This window comes from Carcharhinus amblyrhynchos, chromosome 4 (assembly GCF_965287045.1).
Source record: "Carcharhinus amblyrhynchos chromosome 4, sCarAmb.v2.hapA, whole genome shotgun sequence".
Classification (NCBI taxonomy): domain Eukaryota; kingdom Metazoa; phylum Chordata; class Chondrichthyes; order Carcharhiniformes; family Carcharhinidae; genus Carcharhinus; species Carcharhinus amblyrhynchos.
This window is the reverse complement of record NC_137327.1, coordinates 3,585,416-3,600,234: the sequence shown is the minus strand read 5'-3', so window position 1 is coordinate 3,600,234 and position 14,819 is coordinate 3,585,416. Positions and strand designations below refer to the sequence as shown.

Here is a 14,819-nt window from a genome sequence, read left to right as displayed (position 1 = left end):
CCCCCATATCCCTCGATCCCTTTAGCCTCAAGAGCGATATCTAATTTCTTCTTGAAATCAGGCAATGTTTTGGCCTCAACTACATTCTGTGTTAGTGAATTCCACACATTCACCAACCTCTGTGTGAAGAAACTTCTCCTCATCTCAGTTCTAAAAGGTTATCCTCAAACTATAACCCTAGTTCTGGACTTTCCCCACCATTGGAAACGTTCTTTCTGAATCTACCCTGTCTAACCCTGTTAGAATTTTATAAATTTCTATGAGATTCCCTCTCACTCTTCTAAACTCCAGTCAATATAATCCTAACCGACTTAGACTCTCCTCTTATGACAGACCAGCCATCCCAGTAATCAGCCTGGTAAACCTTCACTGTACTCCCTCTATAGCAAGGACATCCTTCCTCATATAAGGACACCAAAACTGCACACAAAACTCCAGATGTGGCCTCACCACGCCCTATACAATTGCAGCAATACATCCCTATCCCTAACTCAAATCGTCTCGCTATGAAGGCCAACATACCATTTGAACATAGAACATAGAACATTACAGCGCAGAACAGGCCCTTCGGCCCACGATGTTGCGCCGACCAGTTTTTTTTAAAAAAAAACACTGACCCACAAACCTAAACCAATCCCTTTTCGTCCATAGACCTATCCATAGATCTCTTAAACGCCCCCAAACTAGGCGCATTTACAACCGCAGCAGGCAGGGCATTCCAATCCCTCACCACCCTCTGGGTAAAGAACCTACCCCTGACATCCGTCCTATAACTACCACCCCTTAATTTAAAGCCATGCCCCCTCGTGCTAGCATTCTCCATCCGAGGAAAAAGGCTATCACTATCCACCCTATCTAAACCTCTAATCATCTTATATGTTTCAATAAGATCCCCTCTTAGCCTCCTTCTTTCCAGCGAAAACAACCCCAAATCCCTCAGTCTCTCCTCATATGACCTCCCCTCCATACCAGGCAACATCCTGGTAAACCTCCTCTGCACCCTCTCCAAAGCCTCAACGTCCTTCCTGTAATGTGGGGACCAGAACTGCACACAGTACTCCAAGTGCGGCCGCACCAGAGTTGTGTACAGTTGCAACATGACGCTGTGACTCCTAAATTCAATCCCCCTACCAATAAACGCCAAGACACCGTATGCCTTCTTAACTACCTTATCTATTTGATTCCCAACCTTCAGGGATCTATGTACACATACACCTAGATCCCTCTGCTCCTCCACACTATTCAAAGTCCTCCCGTTAGCCCTATACTGAACACATCTGTTACTCCTACCGAAATGAATTACCTCACACTTCTCCACATTAAACTCCATCCGCCACCTCTCGGCCCAGCTCTGCAACCTATCTAAGTCACCCTGCAAACTATGACACCCTTCCTCACAATCTACCACACCACCGACTTTGGTGTCATCAGCAAACTTACTAATCCACCCAACTATACCCTCATCCAGATCATTAATAAAAATTACAAACAGCAGTGGCCCCAAAACAGATCCCTGAGGCACACCACTCGTAACCGAACTCCATGACGAATATTCACCATCAACCACCACCCTCTGTCTCCTATCTGCCAGCCAATTCCTGATCCAAGTACCTAGATTACCCCCAATCCCATACATCTGCATTTTCTGCAGAAGCCCACCATGGTGAACCTTATCAAACGCCTTACTAAAATCCATATATACCACGTCAACTGCCTTACCCCTATCCACCTCTTTGGTCACTTTCTCAAAGAACTCAATAAGGTTAGTAAGGCACGACCTACCTGCTACAAAACCATGCTGACTGTCTCTAATCAATTCATTACTCTCCAGATAACTATAAATCCTATCCCTAATAATTCTTTCTAAAACCTTGCCCACAACAGAAGTAAGACTCACCGGTCTATAATTCCCGGGGAAGTCTCTGTTCCCCTTCTTAAACAATGGGACAACATTCGCTGTCCTCCAATCTTCCGGTACTATACCAGAGACCAATGATGACCTGAAGATCAGAGCCAGAGGCTCTGCAATCACCTCTCTAGCCTCCCAGAGAATCCTAGGGTAAATCCCATCCGGACCAGGGGACTTATCTATTTTCAAGCCCTCTAGAATATCCAGCACATCCCTGGTTTCAACTGCAATACTTTCTATTTTACACTCCTGCACCCCAGTGTCCTCCACAACTACATTCATGTCCCCCTGCGTGAACACCGAAGAGAAATATTGGTACAATGCCTCTCCAATCTCTTCCGGTTCCACACACAACTTCCCTCTACTGTCTATAACTGGCCCTAATCTTGCCCTGACCAACCTTCTGTTCTTGACATACCTATAGAACGCCTTAGGATTCTCCTTAATCCTATCAGCCAAAGTCTTCTCATGTCCTCTTTTAGCCCTTCTTAACTCCCTCTTCAACTCCCTCCTAGCCAATCTAAAGCTTTCTAATGCACTACCTGAGCCCTCAAGCCTCATCCGAACATAAGCCTCCTTTTTCTTCCTAACCAACGAATCAACTTTTTTAGTACACCACGGTTCCCTAGCCCTACCAAATCCTCCTTGCCTGACAGGGACATACCTATTGCAGACCCGCAGTAGCTGTTCCTTGAAAAAATTCCACATTTCGGACGTTCCCAGTCCCTGTAATCTCATAGTCCAACCTATGCTTCCTAATTCTCTCCTAATAGCCTCATAATTACCCTTCCCCCAGCTAAAACTACTTACCCGAGGTTCATGCCTATCCCTATCCATCACTAAGGTGAACGTAACCGAATTTGCCTTCTTTACTGCCTGCTGTACCTGAGCACTTATTTTCAGCAACTGATGCGTGAGGACTCCAAAGTCTTGCTGAGTATCCACTTCCCTCAATTTATACCCATTCAAATAATAACCAGTCTTCCTATTAAATCTGTTCATTTGAATATTTGCTGTTTGTGGGATCTTGCTGTGCACAAATTGATTGTTAAATTTTCATCAAAAAAAACTTCATTGGCCAACAAAAATGCTTTTGGGGCAACCGTGATGGGCACAATGGGCAGCACGGTGGCACAGAGGTTAGCACTGCTGCCTCACAGCACCAGGGACCCAGGTTCAATTCCTGGCTTGGGTCACTGTCTGTGCGGAGTCTCCCCGTGTCTGTGTGGGTTTCTTCCAGGGTGCTCTAGTTTCCTCCCAATGTCTGAAAGATGTGCAGTTTAGGTGCATTGATCATGATAAATTCTTCCAAAACAGGCACTGGAATGTGGCGACTAGGGGATTTCCACAGTAACTTCATTGCAGTGTTAATGTAAGCCAACTTTTGACACTAATAAATAAGCTTGAAAACGTGAGCTCATAAAAGACACCATATAAAAATGAGTTCCTCCTTTCCTGCGGTCTGGGATAGATGTATTGAGAGATCAGAGGTATGGGGGGTTTGTGGGGTGTGAGTGTGGGGTGAGGGGGCATGTGTGGGGGGGGGGGCTAGGAGGGCTGATTGTAAACTCCTCAAAACTAAGGATGGGGATTCCCAGACACCAGTGAAATTTGTTGCTGGAATGACTGAGGGATCTTAGTCCCGACACTTTACCCAAAACTGTTGTCCAAAGAGGGAAGTGTGGCTTGTATATGTCTGCGTCCTATAATCAGAGAAATGCGGTAATTTATCGCTGTGTTTGTTTTTGAGGTCTGATCAATTGAATTTAGCAACTCAAACTACCTAGGCGAGGAGTTTTAAAGTATTTTCCCAGGTTTCTCCCTATTGATGAAGCCAGTTAGTTATCAGCAGACTCTACACTTCGGTGAGAGAGTGAGAGAGATAGAGGGGTGTCCACAGACACTGTGACTGCAGCAAGCCAGGCAGAATAAGGAAGTTTCAAACCAGGAAATAGCCAAGCTATGTAGTTACCGAAGAGAGAGAGAGAGAGAGCTGTACTAGACCGACCCAACATACAGGAAACTTTATCTGTGCGAGAAAAAAAAACTAGATATGGAGATTAATTTCTTGTTCCTGAAATCCAAACGAAGCGCCTTGAAGATTGCAGAGATGGTGAGTGTGTTCTAAGTGGACTTTTTAAAATGGGCATTCTCTTCCAGAGGAGTGTGTGTGGGTCTGGCTGCAGACTCCAGTTCTGGTCTCAATGTCAGACGGTGCAGTTATTGGATTGAAGGGTGTCGGTGCCCGGGTCTGAGTTCCCTGCAGAGTAATTCACAAATTATCCACCTGTGGGATGCGGGTGTCGTTGACGAGACTAACAGGCTCTACCCCCTGTTCCTTCATTAGTTTTACTTTCGAATAGCTGGGTGGGGTGTGTTCCCTTCACCACTGCTCCTTCTGTAACTACCTCTACAGCTCAGCTGGCTGTTTCTGACCGGGACTCTCCATCTCCAGGGATATTTCCAGCTGTCAGATCTTTGAAGCAGTCTTTGGCTTCTCCCTTTTCACCTGTTGCATCTAGTTAATGATCCCAACCAATCCTGGCACTGACCTCAGCCACGGAACACACCTAGTGAAGAGGAATCTTGTATCAGTCCCATCTGAGGGATCTCCACGGTGGCCCAGTGGTTAGCACTGCTGCCTCACATCACCAGGGGCCTGGGTTCGAGTTCCATCTTGCCTAACTGTGTGGAGTTTGCGTGTTCTCCTCATGTCTGGGTGGGTTCCCTCTGGGTTATCTGGTTTCCTCCCATAGTCCAAAGATGTACAGGTTAGGTTGATTGGCCATGCTAAATTGACCCTAGTGTCAGGGGGATTTAGTAGGGGAAATGTGTGGTGTTACAGGAACAGAGGCTGGCTGGGATTGTGGTCGGTGCAGACTTGATGGGCCAAATGGCCTCCTTTTGCATTGTAGGGATTCTATGAATATTTATGAATACCTCTGGATATTTGTTTACTGGAAGTACAGGTCTGTCTGAGTGAGCTGGCCTTCTGTGTTTGAGCCTGTGTGCGATTCTTCCTAACAGCACTGTGGGAGTACATAAGAACATAAGAAATAGGAGCAGGAGTAGGCCATCTAACCCCTCGAGCCTGCCCCGCCATTCAATAAGATCATGGCTGATCTGAAGTGGATCAGTTCCACTTTCCCGCTTTCTCCCCATAACCCTTAATCCCCCTGTCTATCAGAAACCTATCTACCCGTGACTTAAATATATTTAGCGAGGTAGCCTCCACCACTTCAACGGGCAGAGAATTCCAGAGATTCACCACCCTTTGAGTGAAGAAGTTCCTCCTCAACTCCATTCTAAACTGCACCCCCTCTTATCTTGAGGCTGTGCCCTCTAGTCCTGCTGTCCTTTCTAAGCGGGAAGAATCTCTCTACCTCTACCCTATCCATCCCCTTCATTATCTTATATGTCTCTATAAGATCCCCCCTCGTCCTTCTAAACTCCAACGAGGACAGACCCAGTCTATTTAGTCTCTCTTCATAGTCTAACCCCCTCATCTCTGGTATCAGCCTAGTGAACCTCCTCTGCCTTCCCTCCTAGGTCAATATATCTTCCGCAAGTGCAGGGACCAAAACTGCACACAGTACTCCAGCTGCGGCCTCACCAGTGCCCTGTACAGTAGCAGCAAGACCTCCCTGCTTTTATATTCTATCCCCCTTGCTATAAAGGCCAACATTAAGTCGGTCCGCCTTGTGTCCGACGAGGGGCATACACGCGATGGGTCGTACTTGGGCTGCTCTTGGTTGTTCGAGATTGGCCTAGTGCTTCATGTCGTTAGTGTGTGCCTAAACTGGACCAGATACTGGGCAAGACGACAACTCAGTGACTATCACTGTTTGCTGTGCGGACACATGGATTTGGGCCGGTGTCTGTGGGAGTTTGCGCATTCTCCCTGTGCTTGCGTGGGTTTTCTCCGGGTGCTCCGGTTTCCTCCCACACCCCAAAGATGTGCTATTAGGCTGATTGGCAGTAATAAATTGTCCCTAAATTAGTCTTCCCTCAATGTTGATGGCCATAAAACATTAGACAGGGGTCGTGGGTGGAGGGGGGGACTGGTGGTGTTAAGATGGAAGCGTGGGCTCGTTGGGCCGAAGGGCCTGTTTCCCGGGCTGTTTTTGTTCTTTGTTCTTTGTTTTTGTTTGTTATCCCATTCGCCTTCCTGACCACCTGCTGCACCTGCAGACTAGGTTTTTGCGACTCATGCACAAGGACCCCCAGGTCCCTCTGCACCGTAGCATGCTGCAGCTTTTCGCCCTTTAAATAGTAATCCCTCCTACTATTATTCCTGCCAAAGTGGATAACCTCACACTTGCTAACATTGTACTCCATCTGCCAGGTCCTCGCCCACTCGCTCAGCCTATCCAGATCCCTCTGCAGACTTTCCACACCCTCCACACAATTTGCTGTTCCACTTATCTTTGTGTCGTCAGCGAATCTTGACAACTTACACTCGGCTCCCTCCTCCAGATCATCTATATAAATGGTAAATAGCTGAGGCCCCAGCACCGATCCCTGCAGCACTCCATTAGTCACCAACCGCCAATCAGAATAGCACCCATTGATACCAACTCTTTGCCTCCTATTAGACAACCAATCCTCTATCCACGCTAACACCTTACCCCCAACTCTATGCCCCCTAACCTTCTGAAGCAACCTTTTGTGCGGCACCTTATCAAACGCCTTTTGAAAATCGAGAAACACCACATTCACCGGTTCCCCTCTGTCTACCGCACTAGTCACATCCTCATAGAATTCCAACAAATTCGTCAAACACGACTTCTCCTTAACGAATCCGTGCTGCGTCTGCTCTATCAAACAATTCTTCTCAAGGTGCTTCACTATTTCTTCTTTGATGACGGATTCAAGCATTTTTCCAACAACAGACGTTAAACTAACCAGCCTATAATTCCCTGCCTTTTGCCTGCTACCCTTTTTAAACAGCGGGGTAACATCAGCCGTCTTCCAATCTTCCGGCACTTCCCCGGAAGCCAGCGAAGTTTGGTAAATAAGTACCTCACGGACTGCTGTGGTACAAGAAGGTTCAGCACCCCCTTTCCTAAGGGCAATTGATTAGGAATGGGCAGTAAATGCTGGCCAAGCCAGCGATGGTCCACATTCTCTGAAAGAATTTCAAACATTGTCTTTGAGAAAGGGACGGTGAACCAATTGTTCTGTCGGGACACCCACACTGCTGTGAGGGAGGGAGTTGATTTGAGTGTTGTTGGAGCTGCACTCATCCAGGCAAAGAGACAATTTTCCATCAAACTCCTGACTTGTGTCTTGTAGATATTAGACAGACCATAAGACATCGGAGCAGAATTAGGCCAGTCTGCCCATTGAATCTATTCCACCATTCAATCATGGCTGATATTTTTCTCATCCCCGTTCTCCTGCCTTTTCCCCATAACCCCTGACCCTCTTATTAATCAAGAACCTATCTATCTCTGTCTTAAAGACACTCAATGACCTGGCCTCCACAGTCTTCTGTGGCAAAGAGTTCCACAGATCCACCACTCTCTGGCTGAAGAAATTCCTCCTCATCTCTGTTTTAAAAAATCGTCCCTTTAGCCTGAGGTTGTGACCTCTGGTTCTAGTTTTTCTACAAGTGGAAACACCCTCTCCACATCCACTCTATCCAGGCCTCGCAGTATCTGTAAGTTTCAATAAGATCTCCCCCTCATCCTTCTAAATTCCATTGAGTACAGACCCAGAGTCCTCAACCATTCAGGCTTTGGGGAGTCAGGAGGTGAGTTAGTTGCTGTAGAATTCCTAGCCTTTAATCTGCTGTTGTAGCCATAGTATTTATGTGGCTCATCCAGTTCATTTTCAGGTCAATGATAACCCCCAGGATGTTCATTTTGGGGGATTCAGTGACAGTAATGCTATTGAACATCAAAAGGTGATTATATTTCTCTTGGAGATGGTCATTACCTGGCACTTGTCTGACGTGAATGTTATTTTCCACTTGTCAGCCCAAGCCTGGACAGCCTTACTGCAATTGGACATTGACTGTTTCAGTACCTGAGGAACGATAGCTGACCTGTTCAGAAAAGGAGTAAATTGAACATAAAATACTAACAAAGAACAAAGGACAGCACAGCACAGGAAACAGGCCCTTTGGCCCTACAAGCCCGCGCCGCCCATTTTAGCACTCAGTGAGTGCCTTATTCGAGTCTTTCGTCGCTCGTCGAGGTTTTTGTCTACCTCTAGTGGAACTCCACAATAAAGGGGGTGGAAATTTAGGGAATTATATGTACGCCAGGTTAAGGGAGATCCAATTCAGGGACAATTTATTGACACCAATCAGCCTACGAACACAACATGGAATTCTTGATTCTGAGTGAACGAGGTCTATTTTTTACCCATTTGCAGGTTCTGTCTTTTGTGGCTTTTGTTTCCTTTGCTGCTTCCACCTCAGGGGTGTTCATCGCTGTTCCCCTCATGGAGATAATCATCACACTGGCCTTCTTCTTCTTGTATCTGCTCAAACTCGATTCCAAAATGGCCTTATTGTTCTGGCCACTGATGGTAAGTAAAATCGAGTGAATATTATGTGCTGGGACATTGAACAATTTATCACAGGGGTCCCCAGTGTATTGGCAGTGAATCCCTGCAGTGCAGAAGGAGCCATTCAGGTCTGCACCAACTCTCTAACACAGCATCCCACCCAAGCCCTATCCCCATAGTCCCATGTATTTACCCCACTAATCCCCCTAATTTACACATTTTGGGACACAGAGAGGCAATTTAGCATGGCCATTCCATCTAATCTGGACATCTTTGGACTGTGGGAGGAAATTGGAGCATCCGGAGGAAACCCACACAGACACAAGGGAGAATGTGCAAAGTCCCGCACCGGGAATCAAACCAGGGTCCCTGGCGCTGTGAGGCAGCAGTTCTAATCCTCTCCTCACCCACTGCTCCTTCCTTATTGTTTTGAACGTATTCACTAAGAATGTATTCATTAAGAGTTGGGGCGGCACAGTTGTACAGTGGTTAGCACTGCTGCCTCACAGCGCCGGGTGGGTTTGATTCCCAGCTTGTCTGGAGTTTGCACATTCACCACGTGTCTGTGTGGGTTTCCTCTGGGTGCGCTGGTTTCCTCCCACAGTCCAAAAGATGTGCGAGTTAGGTTGGTTGGCCATGCTAAATTGACCCTAGTATCAGGGAGATTAGCAGGATAAATATATGGGGTTACAGGGATAGGTGGTCAATGCAGACTCGATGGGCTGAATGGCCTTCCCCTGCACTGTAGCAATTCTATGATTCTACCAAGAGAGTACTGCACAGTCAGAGATGCCATCTTTCAGAGGAGATATTAAACCGAGGCCCCAGATGCACTCCCCATAGGGTAAAATATCCCACGGACACTATTTTGAAGAGCTGCATGGGAGTTCTTCCAGGATGTAACTATCTGTAACCCCCACGACTGGCCTGGACTTGCAGAATCTCACTAAATGTCCTGTCTGGAGACAATATACATCTCTTTAACTTGTGCTGAAAACTCTCGCCACTCACATTGTCTGTACCTTTAAGACTTGATTACCTGTAAAGACTCGCATTCCAATCATTATTTTCTAAATTGAGTTTGTGTTTTTATATGCCCTGTTTGTGAACAGAACTCCCACTCACCTGACGAAGGAGCAGCACTCCGAAAGCTAGTGGCTTTTGCTACCAAATAAACCTGTTGGACTTTAACCTGGTGTTGTGAGACTTGTTACTATGTTTGATGGGGACAGTATAGAGGGAGCTTTACTCTGTATCTAACTCTGTGCTGTACCTGTCCTGGGAGTGTTTGATGGGGGACAGTATAGAGGGAGCTTTACTCTGTATCTAACCCCGTGCCGTACCTGTCCTGGGAGTGTTTGATGGGGACGGTGTAGAAGGAACTTTACTCTATATCTAACCCCGTGCTGTACCTATCCTGGGAGTGTTTGATGGGGGCTGTGTAGAGGGAGCTTTACTCTGTATCTAACCCCGTGCTGTACCTATCCTGGGAGTGTTTGCTGGGGACAGTGTAGAGGGAGCTTTACTCTGTATCTAACCCCGTGCTGTACCTGTCCTGGGAGTGTTTGATGGGGACAGTGTAGAGGGAGCTTTACTCTGAATCTAACCCCGTGCTGTACCTATCCTGGGAGTGTTTGATGGGGACAGTGTAGAGGGAGCTTTACTCTGTATCTAACCCCGTGCTGTACCTGTCCTGGGAGTGTTTGATGGGGACAGTGTAGAGGGAGCTTTACTCTGAATCTAACCCCGTGCTGTACCTATCCTGGGAGTGTTTGCTGGGGACAGTGTAGAGGGAGCTTTACTCTGTATCTAACCCCGTGCTGTACCTGTCCTGGGAGTGTTTGATGGGGACAGTGTAGAGGGAGCTTTACTCTGTATCTAACCCCGTGCTGTACCTGTCCTGGGAGTGTTTGATGGGGATAGTTTGGAGACTGTGTATTTTGTTGGTGAAGTAATTTTAATTGAAATGTTATTGTGTTCTAGGATGGTGTAAATTCTGTGTTTGCTGCGTTGATGTTGCTGATTGTCTGTTTCGCTGCTGTAGTGAGCAGGATAACTTCTGGTATCATAACAGGATCGGTAAGTGATGGTCAGATAACCTCAGTAAATGGTGTGAGACTGGACCTGGGCCCTGCTATATGACCCCACTGTAAACAGACCCTACATCCACTATGACTGGAACCAGCTGGATCCGGCTGTAACTGGACCCTCACCACAACACAGGAAGGATGTGATTGCATTGGAAAGATTGCAGAGGAGATTCCCTGAATCACACAGAATCCCATCACACCCCATCCCATCCCCTGGCAGGGAGTCTCTGTAGCGGAGTAAACCTCTGTGAATTACTCCCATTCTCATTCCCAATGATCCTGCACACTAACACCACCTCACTCCAGTCATCTCACTCTCGGGTATCAGATACTACTGGGGTCTAATCATTTCCCACTCTAGTATGCGAAGCCCTCAGATTCCAGTGAAACTCCCGTCAATGCTCAGGGAGTGTTTATCTTTTATCCATTTTCCGGGATGTGGATGTCACTGACTAGGCCAGCATCCCTAATTTCACATTGAGAAGGTGCTGGTGGGCCCCTTTCTCCAGTCCATGAGATGTAGGTACACCCACAGTGCTGTTAGGGTGGGAGTTCTAGGATTTTGACCCAGCGACAGTGAAGGAACGGCCGATATGTTTCCAAGTCAGGGTGGTGAGTAGCTTGGAGGGGAACCTTCAGGTGGTGGTGTTCCCAGGTATCTGCTGCACTTGTCCTTCTAGATGGAAGTGGTCGTGGGTTTGGAAGGTGCTGTCTAAGCAGCTTTGGTGAGTTGCTGCAGTGCATCTTGTAGACGGTACACGTTGTGTGTTGGTGGTGGAGGGATTGAATGTTTTAGTGGTGGATGGGGTGTCAGTCAAGCCTGGCTGTTCCTCTGAATTGATGACCTGGTGCTGATTATAACAGCAAACCTTTATTTGCCCATCATAGAAACCCTACAGTGCAGAAGGAGGCATTCAGCCCATCGAGTCTGCACCGACCACAATCCCACCAGGCCCTATCTCCATAAACTCACATAATTGCCCCACTAATCCCTCTAACCTACGCATCCCGGAATACTAAGGATCAACTTAGCACGGCCAGTGCACCTAACCAGCACGTCTTTGGACTGTGGGTGGAAACTGGAGCAACTGGAGGACACGGGGAGAATGTGCAAACTCCACACAGACAGTAACCCGAGGCCGGAATCGAACCAGGGTCCCCGGCGCTGTGAAGCAGCTGTGCTAACCACTGTACCACCCCTCTATCAATCTGTGGGCGTGCGTGTGGTCCTAATGCTTACCTCCAGCCAATATTCACAGCAGCCAGTGAGAGTCAGAAGCCAACACATATCGGTGTACAAAATCCCAGGAGCACACTGAAACTCACCAGGGTGTTCATGGGTGAGATCAGACGGGATATTCAACCATGAGAAAGCATCGTGACCCATCCTGATTCAATCAAATTCACTTCCCAGTTAGTGTAAAAACATGCCTGACTATCCCTCTCCCTAAAGCAAAGAGATTAAGGTGAATTATATATCTGGTCTGCTGAGAGTAGGTACCCACAGCATGTGGAGCAGGTTTGAATCGCTGTTGGTGTGTGTAGCTGAGTATTGCACAGGTTACCCAGTGCATTAACACACTGATCCATCAATGGGGCAGTGGAGGGGTCACCTGTGGATCTCCATGGGGTCGGCACCCCAGGGGCTGGAAGTTCCACCAGTCGAGAGCCGCTGGCCTTGGGGAGACAGAGGCTGCTGACAGAGCAACCCTAACTGGAGACCCCAGATCGCAGACTGGTCCGGGCCAGAGTTAAGTGACAGCAGGAGGGGTTTCTCGGGGGTGGGGGGAGCAGAAGCAAGGGGAGGGTGAGACCCCCCCCAACTTCCTGACGCTGCTCAGGCACTGAGTGCCTTTGAATAAGGGACCCTCACCACGGGACACCACAAGCAATGTGAACCATTTGCACAGCATGTCTGTTTGGGCAGCAGACACGTTGGGTGCTGGGTTAATTGCCCCAGTGGCTGGAAGACTACTTCAAAGAAGGCATTGGTTGGCCTGTAAGGTCCTCGACTGATGGCAGGATAAGAAGGCCTTTTAACCTTGAGCATGGTTGGGGTGGAGGTAACAGCCTGGTGGTATTATCGCTAGACTATTAATCCAGAAAGTCATCTAATGTTGTGGGGACCCAGGTTCGAATCCCGCCACAGCAGATTTGAATTCAATAAAAAAAATCCCTGGAATTAAGAATCTACTGATGACCATGAAACCATTGTCAGAAAAACCCATCTGGTTCACTAATGTCCTTTAGGGAAGGAAATCTGCCGTCCTTACCCGGTCTGGCCCACATGTGACTCCAGAGCCACAGCAATGGGGTTGACTCTCAGCTGCCCTCCAAGGGCAACTAGGGATGGGCAATAAATGCTGGCCCAGCCAGCGACGCCCATGTCCCACGAATGAATAAAAAAGATGGTGAAATTCCCATCACACACCCCACCACCACCCACGCCACCCCCCATCCCTCCCCCTGCTCCCCCTCCACCCCCCGCCACCCATCCCCCCCCCTCCCCCTCCCGCTCCCCCTCCCGCTCCCCCTCCCCCCCGCTTCCATCCTGCCCTCTCCATCTCCAAACAAATCACAGGAAAGCTCTTCCCACCACCTAGAAATAGACCATTCAGCCGAATCACTTCAAGCTGATGTTTATCCTTGTGACAGTAAATAATCACCGTTCGTCACCCTGTTTCCCAGATTCCTTCCACCACCTCTCCAGTCTAATCTCAAAAGTTGATCAGAGATTCTGCATCAGCCATTAACCCTGGAACTGATTCCCACAGTTCTCTTAACTCACCGGGTGAAGTGTGTTCCCCCACCTGCTCCCGTCTCATCCTCTGCCTACACTGAAGGAGGCCATTCAGCCCATCATGTCTACGCTTTCTGTCCGAAAGAGCATCTTACCCAGGCCCAAACCCCTCACCCTGTCCCCTTAGCCCCACACATTTACCGTGGCCAATCCACCTAACCTGCACACCTTTCAGATTGTGGGGGGAAACCGGAGCACCTGGAGGAAACCCACGCAGACATGGGGAGAGCATGCAGACTCCACACAGACAGTGACCCAAGCTGGGAATCGAACCCGGGTCCCTGGTGCTGCGAGGCAGCGGTGCTAACCCACTGAGCCACCTTTGCTTCGACCCTTCACCTACTGGGTAATTTTTAAACTCATTCACCACGTCACCCCACAACCTGCACTCTCCCCATTAACTTCCAAGGGGCAGGCACGGTGGCACAGTGGTTAGCACTGCTTCCTCACAGTACCAGGGACCCGGGTTCGATTCCCGGCTCGGGTCACTGTCTGTGTGGAGTTTGCACATTCTCCCCGTGTCTGCGTGGGTTTCCTCCGGGTGCTCCGGTTTCCTCCCACAGTCTGAAAGGCGTGCTGGTGAGGGTGCATTGGCCGTGCGAAGTTCTCCCTCAGTGTAACCCGAACAGGCGCCGGAGTGTGGCGACTGGGGGACTTTCACAGTAACTTCATCGCGGTGTTAATGTAAGCCTACTAGTGACATTAGCTAGCAAACTTAACTAGGGAAATACTTTCCAGGAGTTGAGCGTGTATTTAAGGATGGACACTAACTTTTCTCTATCTTACCTCCAGGTCTTTGGTTTTGCAGCTGTTGCTCTTTATATCGCTGATGCTTACGTCATGTGCAGCCTCATAACACTGAACGAAAGAAAGACTCCCAGCAAGTAACGCCATGGAAACCAGTCTCTGTGACTGGACTGGGCCCTCAGGACGTTAGCCTGACCCAGCCGACAGTGGATTCACAGCTTCAGTTCCGGCCCTCTCAGACTATCAGCCTCTTGCACTCCTAGAGCCACTCGTGCTGTTCACTCAGACCCACCCGCGCCTCACACCAAGCTGCCAGGACTCAGGGTAGCAGAGGATAGCCGCGCCCATTCGGGCATTTTACCCTAACACCTTCCCGCCACTCACTGGGGAAACCCCTTCCTTCTGAATCCTCTTCTACATCCATTAGTGGCTCACTTTAATTTGTGAGCACCCCTGATATTGGACTCCCCTCACCCCAATCTCTATCCCCACCCCCCCCAACCCACAACAGGCGTGGCACAGTGGTTAGCGCTGCGCTAAGGATCCGGATTCGATTCCCAGCTCGGGTCACTGCGTGCGTGGAGTTTGCACGTTCTCTCCCTGCGTCTGCATAGATTTCCTCCGGGTGCTCCGGTTTCCTCCCGCAGTCCGAAAGACGTGCTGGTTAGGGTGCATTGGCCGTGTTAAATTCTCCCTCGGTGTAACCCGAACAGGTGCTGGAGTGTGGCGACTAGGGCATTTTCACAGTAACTTCATT

The 14,819-nt window shown here is 48.6% G+C and overlaps 1 protein-coding gene across 1 annotated transcript; it reads left to right on the top strand.

The window, feature by feature from the left end:
• Positions 1–3,868: 3,868 nt before the first annotated feature.
• Positions 3,869–14,560, top strand: LOC145342494 (CKLF-like MARVEL transmembrane domain-containing protein 3). The gene is made up of 4 exons (XM_080188057.1): positions 3,869–4,022; positions 8,291–8,446; positions 10,409–10,504; positions 14,108–14,560. The coding sequence occupies exons 1-4, from the start codon at positions 3,963–3,965 to the stop codon at positions 14,201–14,203; spliced, it is 408 nt and encodes a 135-aa protein (XP_080044183.1). The 5' UTR covers positions 3,869–3,962; the 3' UTR covers positions 14,204–14,560.
• The last annotated feature ends 259 nt before the right edge of the window (positions 14,561–14,819 follow it).